The sequence below is a fragment of the Hyla sarda genome, chromosome 6, assembly GCF_029499605.1.
Source record: "Hyla sarda isolate aHylSar1 chromosome 6, aHylSar1.hap1, whole genome shotgun sequence".
In the NCBI taxonomy this organism is placed as follows: Eukaryota; Metazoa; Chordata; class Amphibia; order Anura; family Hylidae; genus Hyla; species Hyla sarda.
The window spans coordinates 66514519-66529604 of record NC_079194.1 but is presented as its reverse complement, the minus strand read 5'-3'; the positions used below and the strand labels follow the sequence as shown (position 1 = coordinate 66529604).

The following is a 15086-nucleotide window of genomic DNA, read 5'->3' as shown; positions in this document are numbered from 1 at the left end:
AATTCTATGCTATTGCATAGCATTGCTCAGTTTCATTGGCACTATGCAAGTAAAGTCTGCCTGGGTATTGCTTCCTGCTTAGCTGTATACACCACATGTATTGAGCACTGTTCATTTAGCTGGTCTCTATTCTAGTGGCATTTTGAAAAGGCTGTGCAGAGTTAATTGTTGATCGACCAGACATGTAAAGCCTATGGACGAGCAGTAAGTGGTAAATCAGTAGGGATATTTTAGAAAAGAAATTGCACATCCTACAGTCTACATGCCAATTCTTCCCATGGATCATTCTACTAATCGAAAGCCAACAACCAAACTGCTAATTCTCTTCTCTGTATATTCTTAGTATTACTAACAGGAGCTGTGCCTAAAGCAACTCCATTGGCCAAGGTGCTTGCAGCAAACATTTCATTCTGTATCCACACCAGAGCTGTAGTTTGGTAGAAATATCCATTGCTTTGCATTGATTTAGTCATGAGGACACATGTGGAACGTATCATTAAATATTTGTTGTTTACTACTGGAAACTGGAAATTGGAACTGGAAAACTGTCTTCTACAATTTAAAAGGTTCATACACAGAAGCAATATAGTTACAAGACAACACCTTCTGTGCAAAACTTATGGCTCATATCACTATTAACCCCTTAAGTACGCAGGGTTTTTCAGTGTTTGCATTTTCGTTTTTTCCTCCTTACCTTTTAAAAATCATAACCCTTTCAATTTTCCACCTAACAATCCAATCTTATGGCTTATTTTTTGCGTCACCAATTCTACGTTGCAGTGACATTAGTCATTTTACCCAAAAATCCACGGCAAAACGGAAAAAAAATCAGTGTGCAACAAAATTGAAGAAAAAACGCCATTTTGTAGCTTTTGGGGGCTTCCATTTCTACGCAGTGCATATTTCGGTAAAAATTATATCTTATCATTATTCTGTAGGTCCGTACGGTTAAAATGATACCCTACTTATATAGGTTTCTATTTATCGTACTTCTGGAAAAAATCCTAACTACATGCAGGAAAATTTATACGTTTAAAAATGTCCTCTTCTGACCCCTATAACTTTTGATTTTTCCATGTACAGGGCGATATGAGGACTCATTTTTTGCACTGTGATCTGAAGTTTTTATCGGTACCATATTTGTTTTGATCGGACTTTTTGATCACTTTTTATTCATTTTTTAATGGTATAAAAAGTGGCCAAAAATACGCTATTTTGGACTTTGGAATCTTTTTGCGTGTACACTATTGACCGTGCGGTTAAATTAATGATATATTTTTATTGTTCGGACATTTACGCACGCGGCGATACCACATATATTTATTTTTATTTTATTTACACTGTTTTATTTTTTTCATGGGAAAAGGGGGGTGATTCAAACTTTTATTGGGGAAGGGGTTAAATGATCTTTATTAACACTTTTTCTTAATTTTTTTTTTGCAATGTTATAGCCCCATAGGGACCTATAACATTACATACACTGATCTTTTACACAGATCACTGGCATGTATTAACATGCCTGTGATCAGTGTTATCGGCGCTTGACTGCTCCTGCCTGGATCTCAGGCACGGCACAGTCATTCGCCAAGTAAGGGCCCTCCCGATGTCCTGTAAGCTGTTCGGGACGCCGTGATTTCACCGCGGCTGTCCCGAACAGCCCGACTGAGCAGCTGGTATACTTTAACTTTTGCTTCAGACGCGGCGGTCAGCTTTGATCGCCACGTCTGAAGGGTTAATACAGGGCATCACCGCGATCGGTGATGTCCTGTATTAGCCACGGGTCCCAGCCGTTGATGGCCTCCGGGACCGACCCGATATCACGGGAGCCGGAGGAGGACGGAAATATACGTCCTTCGTCGTTAAGGGGTTAAAGAGGTACTTTGATGGGTGAAAAAATTTGGCAAAAAGTAAAACAGATTTGTAAATTACTTCTATTTAAAAATCCTAATCCTTTCAGTACTTATCAGCTGCTGTATGTACCACAGGAAGTTCTTTTTTTTATTTCATTTCTGTCTGACCACAGTGCTCTCTGCTTACACCTCTGTCCATGTCAGGAACTGTCCAGAGTACAAGAAAATCCCCATAGCAAACCTCTCCTGCTCGGGACAGTTCCTGACATGGACAAAGGTGTCAGCAGAGAGCACTGTGGTCAGACTGAAAATAAATTAAAAAAGAACTTCCTGCATACAGCAGCTAATAAGTACTGGAAGGATCAAGATTTTTAAATAGAAGTAATTTACAAATCTGTTTAACTTTCATGCACCAGTTGATTTAAAAAAATAGTACCCCTTTAATAATGATGCAAAATTTTATGCAAAAATATTAGCTACCCAAATATAGTAATTGGTTTCTAAATGAATTAACCCTGAATTTTACACTCTTAAAATATAACACATTGAAAATCCTCCATGCAATTCTGTGAACACAGATGGACAGATGAAGAACACACATAACATATTTAAAGCAACAAACGCAGCAATAGCATTCGGCAGTAGTTCGAGATTTCTTCCCTCTGTCCTAAATAAATTTAATTTGCCAACCAAATTCATTGGAAAATGTATTGCTCTGACAAAGACATATATCTGCCCCTCCTTTTTCATGCTATGATAAATGTCGGCCATTGTCTCTTACTAGCTGCTTCTTTAAGACCATCATCATTCTGTAAAATGTGTCAATTTTCATGTTTTGACGATTTTATTATTTGACTCATGGTTTACCTGGTTATATTTTGTATTTTACTTAAATAATAACTGAGTTCTGGAAATGATTTTTACTTTAAGCATTGCTTGTTTTAATAACCATTCTGGATATCCTCTGTTACACGTCTATTGCATAACTCTCAGGCTTGAGCCTCAAAGATCTCTTCATTAGAGTTTATCTGTCAAAAACGTATTAGTTGCACATACGGAAGTGATTATTTCATGGGTTGGGGATAAAATCTATTGTTTCTTAAGAAGGAATACAATTCTATATTCTTCAATTTCTAACCCTTTATTTTGCACTTGTAAACACACATTCAATAATTCAGTCTTACTATCCCCAAAGATGGAGGTGACCCCTGACCAAATGATCATAATGCAGTCCACATAGCGGACATTGAGACTCAGATATTGTACAAATGGATTATGGAAATCTTTTTATATGTCAGAGATATTTCAGAGATTTTGACAAGTCGGGGTCTAGGTGTTCAGACCCCCATTAATCACTGGGACAAACTGGGAGAAGTATGTGACTTTTCTCCTTGGTTCACTGCTCTTCTGTTCTTGTGGAAGTAGATGGGCTCAATAGACTTACTTTAGAACTCAACAATTCATCAAAGCGTACCTGTAAAGCGTACATATCACAGGAAAATATAGCGCTTATATATGTTACTCACTAGGTCATGCAGATGCTTTACATCTCTTTTTTGTGTCTAGCTTCTGTATTTGGCTCACAAATCCCTTTGTTCTGCTGCTCACTTATTCTGACATCCACTGCTCAGGAAGGGAGGTGTCTGAGGCAAGCACTGGGCCTGCCTTCACTCACCACACATTCAATTCCTGAGTCTGCTTAATACAAGAATTCAGAAGCTTACCTATAAAATAGTCACTGGTACAAGCCTCCCCCCCCCCCCCCCCAACAATTTATGTTGGAAATGTGTATAAAAGAACAACATCCCATATCTAATCTCACTGCACCTAAATAAAACAAATTCTGGGTAAAAATTAAGGGAAATATAGCATCTTCTATTGTATCCCTATAAAAATGACACCTTGTTTAATTTTACTCCCACTTTTTGATTTGTTAATGGCATTTATTATGTATCCAATCCGTTACATTGTATTATTGTACCAAAACTTTTATTTCCCACCTACTAGAAGGAGACAACAATCCCTTCCATATATGAATGGGTTACTAACATCTGTAAAATGAAAGAATTATGAAAAGACAAGTTTTACAAGAAAAAAAAACTTTGATGAATATTTTAAAACTTGGGGCATTGGGATAGACTCCCGAACACAAACAAAATTAAACCGTTCTTGAGAAACAACAACATTTTGTCAGAAAACTATTCTGTTTCCTCTCAAAATGCTCAAAATAGGAAACAACTAACAGCACTACCATTACTTTATTACATTAAAAGAGGAAATAGTCAGTACATCCAATACCGCTAACACTTTGTTGTGACAAAACATTTCTTTGTTTCTAGTATACCGTATTTATCGGCGTATAACACGCACTTTTAAAAATTAAATTTAAGGCAAAAAGCCTGCATGCGTGTTATACGCCGATAAATCTTCTGGTCACTGATTTAAAGCGGCCGCAGCAGTGTCTGCTTGTTAAGTATTAACAGCACGGCCGCAGCCACTTTAAATCAGTGACCGGCGGCGTATCCTCCCCGCACTGTCACTTGTTTTCTCCCGCAGTATCCACAGGTACTGGTGTGGTGGATAGTGCGGGAGACGCTGATTAAAATGAGCCCTACCTTGTCCGGATCTGCGCCACCTTTTAATCAGCGTCTTCTGCACTATCCCCCAGTACCTGTGTATAGTGCGGGAGACAAGTGAGTTTCACTTTTCATTTTCCCTCCCTCCCCCTCCCTCATCATACCCCCTTTCCCTGCTTTTTATCGTTTTGTTTATTTTCCTTACCTGTCTGCGCTTCGGCAGGTCAGGCGGAGGGTCTTGCGGGGTCAGTGAAGCAGATGAGTTACGTCCTCTGCCGGCTTCTCCGTGTGGCATCAATTCATTTCCTGTAGTTGCCGCCGAAAAGTGATATCCGTGATGCCGTGCAGAGGAGCCGGGAGAGGACGTAACTCATCTGCTTCACTTACCCCGCAAGACAGTCGAAGCGCAGACAAGTAAGGAAAGGGGAAGAGTGGTCTTCAACCTGCGGACCTCCAGACGTTGCAAAACTACAACTCCCAGCATGCCCGGACAGCAGTTGGCTGTCCGGGCATGCTGGGAGTTGCAGTTTTGCAACAAGGTCCGCAGGTTGAACACCACTGGATGCCATAGGAGGAACATGATGGGGGGATGATGAGATGGGGAAATGATGAGGGGGGGGGGGGGGGAATGATGGGGGGATGAGACAGGGGGAAATGATGATGGGGGATGAGACAGGGGAAATGATGAGGGTGGGGGTGATGGGGGGATGAGACAGGGGGAAATGATGAGGGGGGATGATGGAGGGATGAGACAGGGGGAAATATGAGGGGGGGATGATGGGGGGATGAGACAGGGGGAAATGATGGGCAAATGATGTGGGGGGAATGGGGGGGGATGATGAGACAGGGTGGGGGGATAATGATGAGAGACATGATGAGACAGGGTGGGGGATGATGAGGGGGAATCATGGGGGACATGATGAGACAGGGTGGGGGGATGATGGGGGACATGAGACAGGGTGGGGGGATGATGAGGGGGAATGATAGGGGACATGATGAGACAGGGTGGGGGGATGATGAGGGGGGAATGATGAGACATGGGGAGATTATGAGACATGGGGGGTGGCGATGAGAGGGGTAAATGTGGCACAGGGACTGATAAAAGGGAAGGATTGATGTGGCAATGGAGGGGACGGTACCAAACTGAGGTGCAGAAGAAAACGAAGTTGGGTGGATGATGTGGCATTTAGTCCAAGTCATTTATTTTACATTTTATTTTGTTTATTTAAATTTCCCTGTTAAAATGGGGGTGCGTGTTATACGCCGATAAATACGTTAGTTAAGATATCCATAAACATAGTTACACTAGAGAAAATGTCATCCAAACACTAATCTACATGTTGAACTCTTCCCAACACTGTTTTCCTGGCCAGTTTTCCGTAATTACAATATTTTACTTCAGACAACATACTTATATTGTTCAAAATATGAAAAGTTTTCAATATCTTATGTTTGAAGACAAAATTGTACCTTTCATTTCAGATGACATTTTAGAATAAGCTGTCCTATGTGTACATAAAAAAGTAATTCTAGTCATAACATGACTTGCATCAGACTTTTTCCACACGTCCACCAGCCCCCCCCCCCCCCCCGCATCTCTAGTTGCTTTTCTGAGCATCCTCACTGCACTATCCTCTATTATCTCCAGAGAATTCTATGGGCAGTATGTAACCTTATCCCTTCTTGTCTCTTAAGAGGGATTTTAGCAGTGACTTCAGAGTGAATGATCAGTGAAGGAGTTCGGAGCAGCGGATGAATAAAAAGAGAAAAAAGCCATTTTCATTAATATTCATTTAAAAAGGTTTTATGTATTTACTGTATACACTTGATTTATCTAACATTTGTTGAAATGATAGTACCCAATTAAAGAGAAAATGTTTAAAACAAAGGGAAGAGCTACAGAAGAGGTAAACTCTGAGTGCTCCATGTGTGCTCACGCCTTCCCCATATTGTCCCCCATGCCTCCCATATACTGTCCTTCATGCCTCCCATATACTGTCCTTCATGCCTCCCATATATTGTCCCTCATGCCTCCCATATATTGTCCCTCATGCCTCCCATATATTGTCCCTCATGCCTCCCATATATTGTCCCTCATGCCTCCCATATATTGTCCATCATGCCTCCCATATATTGTCCATCATGCCTCCCATATATTGTCCCTCATGCCTCCCATATATTGTCCCTCATGCCTCCCATATATTGTCCCTCATGCCTCCCATATATTGTCCCTTATGCCTCCCATATATTGTCCCTCATGCCTCCCATATATTGTCCATCATGCCTCCCATATATTGTCCCTCATGCCACCCATATCCTGTCCCTTATACCTCATATACTGTATATTGTCCTTCATGCCTCCAATATACTGTCCCTCATGCCTCCCATATATTGCCCCTCATGCCTCCCATAAACTGTCTCTCATGCCTCTCATATATTGTCACTAAAGCCTCCCAAATAGTGTCCCTTATACCTCCCATATATTGTCCCTCCTACCTCCCATATATTGTCCCTCATGTCTCCCATATATTGTCTCTCATGCCTCCCATATATTGTCCCTCATGCCTCCCATATATTGTCCCTCATGTCTCCCATATATTGTCCCTCATGCCACCCATATCCTGTCCCTTATACCTCATATACTGTATATTGTCCTTCATGCCTCCAATATACTGTCCCTCATGCCTCCCATATATTGCCCCTCATGCCTCCCATAAACTGTCTCTCATGCCTCTCATATATTGTCACTAAAGCCTCCCAAATAGTGTCCCTTATACCTCCCATATATTGTCCCTCCTACCTCCCATATATTGCCCCTAATGCCTCACAAATAGTGTCACTCATGATTCTCATATTTCTTCCCTCATGCCTCCCATATATTGCCCCTCATGCCACCCATATTCTGTTCCTCATGTCTCCCATATATTGTCCCTAATACCTCATATATATATTGTCCTTCATGCCTCCCATATCCTGTCCCTCCTGCCTCCCATATATTGTCCATCATGCCTCCCATATTCTTTCCCTCGTGTCTCCCACATATTGTCCCTTATGCCTCATATATACTGTCCCTCATGCCTCCCATTTATTGCCCCTCATGCTTCCCATAAACTGTCCCTTATGGCTCTCATATAGTGTCCCTCACGGAGGCATCCTTAGGACACACTCACAATTAAATTATCCATGGCCGGCTGTGTATGAAAGGCTTCCTATACCACAGCTAAGCACTCCCTTTAGGATGTAGGTCAGCTTTATTATGTAATTATGCTGCATGCATCCCTATCTAGGTGCCAGGCCTTGCTAGTAGAGGCCAGATTGGCATATAAGGAGGGCAACACGGGAGCGAACACTGGTGAGGAAAGTACTTTTCCTGCAGAGAGAAGATGTAGCTGGAAGAGGTCATGGCTGTCTGGACAAGATGGAGAAGTAAAGGAAAGACTACAGAGAACAAGTTCAATATATTTGATAATTGCCCCCCCCCCCCTTACTTTTTGTCCTTGCCCCCATGTAACCCTACACCCCCCCCCCCCCGACCAATGGAATCAATTCTACTCTTCCTCACTTTGTGAGGATCATTTTTTATTTAAATTTTGTACCTAACCAGCTTTAGTAAGAGGAAACTCAAGCATCCTATCAGTTGTGTACATAGAAGAAAGGAAGCACCGTAGCAATAATCCTCCTATATTGGTGTCTGATTATGCTACCAGGACAGAAATGTCTTGTATTTTCTTTCCCCTTGTTTTCTATCACCATTAGACTGTACCTTTTATCATTGAAAAAACTTTTGATATGTCAAAAGTTTTGATCCGTTGGTGGTCTGAGTGTTCAGACCCCGACAGATCAGAAGTCTGTACTTAGCGTGTTGTCTCCCTGCTCAATATCATATAATCTAGACAGACCTACAATCCTTGTGAGGATACTTCAAAATAAACATCAAATATCCTCCTGCTATCAATGGGCAAGAACATATGGTAACAATGTAAAGCTCAAGCTACATGTGACTTCTACTAAGCAATGTCTGGTGGAAGCAGGTCATGTGGCTCCTTCCAATTCAATAGGCCGTTTTTCATCACAGAGATCGATTGTAAGTGACGCATCAATGAAAACAATCATTGATAACCATGTCATGAAAAGCATAAGGTTGCTCAAAAGTCTCAGTGTCAAGCTATGGATTCATTGAACATTGGAGATGGTCTTGTAGGTTATACCTACTTTAAGTATAATCTTGGTTAGAAGAGTATGCACAATTGTAAATTCTGTCTCATGTCTTGGTCACTGGTATTAAAGGGGTATTCCGGCTTCATAAATCTTATCCCCTATCGAAAAGATGGGGGATAAGATGTATGATCTTAGGGGTCCCGCCGCTGGGGACCACCACAATCTCGGTGCAACCCCCGGCATTTTGTTCCGAGCGCTGCCTCAGAGACGGGAACGTGACGTCACAGCCATGCCCCCTAGTGACATCACACCATGCCCCCTAGTGACGTCACACCATGCCCCCTCCATTCATGGCTAGGGGATAAGATATATAAAGCAATACCCATTCAAATGCAAAATAAAGAATAAGTAGCAAAAAACAAAATCCTCAATAAATTGCTTCCATTGTAAAGTGTTGCATGAAATGATATTGTGCTGTTCTTCTTTGTGGAAGACATCATTTACAAAATTGTTTTGAAACAAGAGTTTATGACTAGTATTGCTTAGATTGTTCCTATATTCTGTGTGTACTTTAAATTCATTAAATCTGCATTAAAGCTCATTTACGGATAATTAAATTTCCTTTGTCAGATTTCAACATCTGTTTTCTCATATTTAAAATAAACACATTACCATTGTCAGGACAAAAAAGGCTGAAATATGCCCCCATGCAATGTATTCATTTTATTTGACATGTGTTAGGGGAGGAAAGCAGGAGAAGGTGAATTATGCAAATGTATATAGCAGTAAATTAATCGCAGCATTTTTCTGCAGTTTACAGTAATTATTTTAAGGTAATTTGAAAGTTTCCTGAATTTGGTGTAACTTATAACTTAAATAGGTCGGCTAAGATTACAAGAAAGGTCTAATCTTTCCAAAAAACAGCATCTATTTTTATTTACTAGGGTCAGTATACATAACATTTTAGGCCACTCGTAGCGGAATATGTTGGCAACCTTGTCAAGAGGCATGCCAGTGTAAAGCTTGCTATATTGCCGGTGGGCCCATTGACTTTAATGGGTCAAACATAATTTAAGGGCAGGGTCACACACACCACATATGCAGTGTATTTCATGCTGCGAGAAATCTGCCAGACACTGGGAAATACACTGCGTATGCGCTATGAGCAGACACACACAGGGCTTTCCCCTTCGCAGCTCTGTGTTTGTTCAATAGGGTTCGGGGTTGAGTTACAATATCACCCATAGCCTGTAGACAGAAGTGGCACTATGGCCCAGATTTATCAATCAAATGTGTGATTTTCCCACAGCAACCAATCACAGCTCAGCTTTCACTTTACCAAAGCTCGTTAGCTGAGCTGTGATTGGTTGCTGAGGAAAAATCGCACAGTTTTTCTCTCACACAGTTTGATAAATCTGGGCCAATGTCTATAAGAACAGAATCCCATTATTTCCAAATTTACACAAACCATTAAAACGTATCTTTTTCCCAAATTGTATTTAATAAACCGTCATTAGTGAAAACAGTCCATCAAAAATATATTTTTTTAATGCATGGGGCGATAATTTGAATACATGGGTATTTGGCATTCACATTCCAGAAATCTATCCACATTTCTAGATGTCTACCTCATGATAAAACATATAACAAAAAATAACAAATGTTGTGTTAGCACTTAGAGTGTTTATACACTAAATAAGGAAAGAAGGAAATCACTAGTTTAAGTGAACTTGTCACGTTAGAAATGGAGTCCAATCTGCAGGAGACATGTTATAGAACAGGGGGAGCTGAGAAGATTAAAGGGGTACTCCAGGAAAAAACTTTTTTATATATATCAACTGGCTCCAGAAAGTTAAACAGATTTGTAATAAATTACGTCTATTAAAAAATATTAATCCTTTCAGTACTTATGAGCTTCTGAAGTTAAGGTTGTTCTTTTCTGTCTAAATCCTCTCTGATGACACCTGTCTTGGGAAATGCCCAGTTTAGAAGAGGTTTGCTATGGGGATTTGCTTCTAAACTGGGCATTTCCCGAGACAGGTGTCATCAGAGAGGATTTAGACAAGAACAACTTTAACTTCAGAAGCTCATAATTACTGAAAGGATTAAGATTTTTTTAAAAGAAGTAATTTACAAATCTGTTAACTTTCTGGAGCCAGTTGATATACAAAAAAAAAGTTTTAGCCCCCTTTCACACTACAAAATTACTCCATTTTAAAGATCCGAACCAAGTTCCGTCTGAAAATCAGCTGTAAAACAGCAGTTCCAAAATCCTATATGGCCATTAGAAAATCCCATTATAGTCTAGGGGATTTTTCTAATAGCCGTTTTCACCCATTATAGCCCATTATTAATAACGGACGTTATTTTGTGACGGAAGATAGTAACGGGAGAAATAGTGCATGCACTGCCGTTATTAATAACGGGCTATAATGGGTTTAAACGACTTTAAGAAAAAACCTATAGACTATAATGGGATTTTCCTAACGGATGTATAGGATTTTGTAACTGCCTTTTTACAGCTGATTTTCAGACGGAACTTTGTACGGATCTTTAAAACTGAGTAATTTTGTTGTGTGAAAGAAGCCTAAGATGTATGGGAAAAGTTCCAGGATAAGTTGTCATCAGAAAAGGATAACATGGGATAGGACCCCACCCGAAGGGAGAAGCTTCTCGCTATTAGCAGGGCTGCGCAGTGGCTTGCCTGGACTGTCCAATTATTAAATTGTCATCAATTCATGGGATCGACCAGCAATGTATGTCTTACCACATATTCTATCATTTGTCAATAAAATAAGAAAGCTCTGATAAATATGATGCGAGTTCATTTATGAATTGGATTTCCAGGCAAGAAGAACAAAACTCTGACCATAAGTAATAAATTAGCAAAAGTAGCATAATCAGCTCTTTTATTAGAGCTTTTATGTTGTTGTTGGTAAGTATTTCAAACTTCCATGTTTGCAGCTTCTAAGGGTTAGTCCAGGATTTAAAAATGATGGTTGCTTTTTTTCCAACAAAATATGAATCTGAAGTAGAAATAACACAAAAATTTGTAAATACGTAAAGTTTTTGGGATTTATTTTGTAATCTTTTTATCCCTGATCCTGTACACTAAGTGGCCAGTAGGTTAGCAGTGATGTTATGTGCATTGCAGCTTTCACTCACTACATTTGTCTGGGCTGGGCGCTCTGGAATCAGTCCTGACACTCAGTGTACAGTACAGGAGCAGGGGTGCCAATCTTTGACAGGTGTCCTTGCTTATGTACATACTTTGATGAACAATTGTAGGACAGTCAGGAAAATTCCAAATAGGGATCCCAATCAGAATAATCTAATCTCAAGACACAACCAATTGACTGGTGTGGTGCCGTTTTTTGGTAAAAGTAGCCATTGTTTTCTAGTACTGCACATCACTTCTTCCACACTTAGCCAGAGCTATAGCCCTTTTAACAATTAAAATAATTACAGCTCCTGGTAGAGGCTTGGGTGTCCTTGATAGCATTATCCAGGAACAAAAAAACAGAAGTAATTTCTTCCAAAAACAGCACAACACCTACCTGTGGGTAGTATTGCAGCTCAGTTCCATTAAAGTAAATGGAGCCAAGTTGTAATACCACACACAACCTGAGGACAGGCGTGGTGCTGCTTTTGGTAGAAATTACCTTGGTTTTTCTATTCCTGGATAATATCTTTAAATAGCATACCTTTATTAAGGTAAAGGTAGATCTTTTTAAAGAGAAAATGCCCTTTCATCTAATATGCAAATGAGCCAGAAGTGCCTTTGACTTTATTGACAGACTCTTTATAGTTTTAGCCCAAGTGAGAGGGAGGTCAGACAGCTAGGGGGTTTCATTGAAATCAATGAGAAGTGGGACCTGGGATAGCGGAGGGGAGGGGGAGCACTTACAGTACTGTATATAATCGAGTATAAGCCAACCAGTAATGTATGGCTTACCACATATTCTATCATTTGTCAATAAAATAAGAAAGCTCTGATAAATATGATGCAAGTTCATTTATGAATTGGATTTCCAGGCAAGAAGAACAAAACTCTGATCATAAGTAATAAATTAGCAAAAGTTGCATAATCAGCTCTTTTATTAAAGCTTTTATGTTGTTGTTGGTAAGTATTTCAAGCTTCCATGTTTGCAGCTTTTAAGGGTTAGTCCAGGATTTTAAAATGATGGTTGCTTTTTTTCCAACAAAATATGAATCTGAAGTAGAAATAACACAAACATTTGTAAATACATTAAGTTTTTGGGATTTATTTTGTAATCTTTTTATCCCTGATCCTGTACACTAAGTGGCCAGTAGGTGAGCAGTGATGTTATGTGCATTGCAGCTTTGATGTTATGTGCATTGCAGCTTTCCTGAAGTAAGCCAAGGCCCCTAATTTCACCCCAAAAACCCAGGAAAAGTTATTGACTCGACTATAAGCCTAGGGTGGGAAATACATCATCCCCCCCATGTCATCATCCAGACCCCCGTCATCATCCCCCCCCCCTTCATCATCACCGCATGTCAATCCCTTCAGCCATCGGCTGTCCGGGCATGCTGGGAGTTGTAGTTTTGAAACCTCTGGAGGTCCGCAGGTTGAAGACCACTGCGGCCTTCGTCATCATACAGACCCCCCCCCCCTTTAGTTTTGTACTCATCCCCCCTCGGTGGGAAGGAAGGGTGAGCTGGTCCGGGCCATCTATGCTGCAGGGACCGTCCGGTGGGGAGGGTTAGTCATTCCGGGCTATCCATTTTCACTGGGAGGCCCTCTTCTCCACTCCGGGCCGGCCCCGGATTAGTGGCGTTGCCTTGACGACGACGCACAGGGACGTTCTTGCGCATGAACTTCCCTGTGCGTCATCGTCAAGGCAACGTCACTAGTCCGGGTCAGGCCCAGAGCGCGGAGAACGACTAACCCTCCCCACTGGACGGTCCCTGCAGCATAGATGGCCCGGACCAGCTCACTTTACCTTCCCACTGAGGGGAGGAGAGTAGAAAACTAAAGGGGGGTCTGGATGATGACAAAGACCACAGTGGTCTACAACCTGCAGAACTCCAGAGGTTTCAAAACTGCAACTCCCAGTATTCCCGGACAGCCGATGGCTGTCCGGGCATGCTGGGAGTTGTAGTTTTGCAACATCTGGAGATCCGCAGGTTGAAGACCACTGAGAAGGGATTGAAAGGCGGAGAGTTCACTCGAGTATAAGCCGAGGGGGGCGTTTTCAGCACAAAAAATCGTGCTGAACAACTCGGCTTATACTCGAGTATATACGGTAAGTGGACTGGCCCAAAACACCATTGTGATTTATTTGGATATTGAATAAAAGTGGGTTTTCTCCTTATAAAGTCTGCGGTTCATTAATCCACCAAGTCTGGCTGTTATATCTGCTACATCTATGTGCTTGTTAAAGTGGTTATCTGGCTATAAAACATATGCCCTAACCACAGGATAAGTGATGTGTCTGATCACGGAGGTCCGACTGCTGGGCCTCCCCATGATCTCCAGAATAGAGCCCATCTTTTTCCAGGTCAGGTTAATAGTGGATATGTTTTATTAGCTGTATGACCCCTTTAATGTTGTCCAATGTTTGGGAAAGGCCTGGGTGGTGGAAGTGCTCAGAAGGTGTTTCTTTCACCTTCCTATATTTCGGAAACACTTTGGTTGAATGAAAATATCTCGCTTATGTACCTTGTGTGCTGTGAACTTTTTAATGTGTAGGTCCATACATTTAAATCTATTGTATTTCCACTTTTCTCTAGATCTTGACACAAGAAGACTGGAATGTGGTGCTGTATAATGGGATGGCCAGTACATCTCCCTGGGCTGCTCTATACTTCGTGGCCTTGATGACATTCGGGAATTACGTACTTTTCAATCTACTGGTTGCCATTTTAGTTGAAGGGTTCCAAGCAGAGGTAAAGACAAAAATATGTTCTATTTGGTTTTTACTATACCATGTTTAAGCACATTAGTGGTGTCAGAGGAATATACTGTAACGGGTGTCAAATCTGCAGAGAGATCTTAATGTCTTTGAAGCATATGGATAGAAAATATAATTTGACAGCATGTTAGAACTTCCTGACCTATCTAGTCTATTTATTTGTAATGAGGGAACACTGCCAAGTGATCTGTAAACAGCCTGCATTACTATTTTAAGGGCCACTTACTGTGTTCCCTAAAATACACCAGTTGTATATCTTATGCTAACTCAAAGCAGTTTAACCGAGACTGTATTTATTTTATCTTGAATTCTCATACATAATAAATTGAAATAAATGTATTCATCATTCCACTTTTCCACTGGCCCGTCTCATAGGACTCTGTTCAGATTGCTATTGTGATAATGATTGCAAGGTCATGCTTCTCGGGACGCAGCTATGACGTAAACAGGTAGATCAGATGTTCAGGTATTGTTGCAGTCAGAATAGCAGTGGCGGCTTATTTCATAGCTCTGCCATTGTAGTTAGCGGTCTGGATGTAAACGTATTAGTACATGGCAGGCTC

The 15086-nt window shown here is 40.9% G+C and overlaps 1 protein-coding gene across 2 annotated transcripts in view; it reads left to right on the top strand.

The window, feature by feature from the left end:
* CACNA1I (calcium voltage-gated channel subunit alpha1 I) overlaps positions 1-15086 on the top strand; it is a 721300-nt gene that overhangs the window by 544673 nt on the left and 161541 nt on the right. For both annotated transcript variants that reach the window (XM_056524026.1, XM_056524025.1), the window contains exon 14: positions 14342-14497. In XM_056524026.1, the coding sequence (XP_056380001.1) occupies positions 14342-14497 (156 nt within the window). The remainder of the gene's footprint in view (positions 1-14341; positions 14498-15086) is intronic.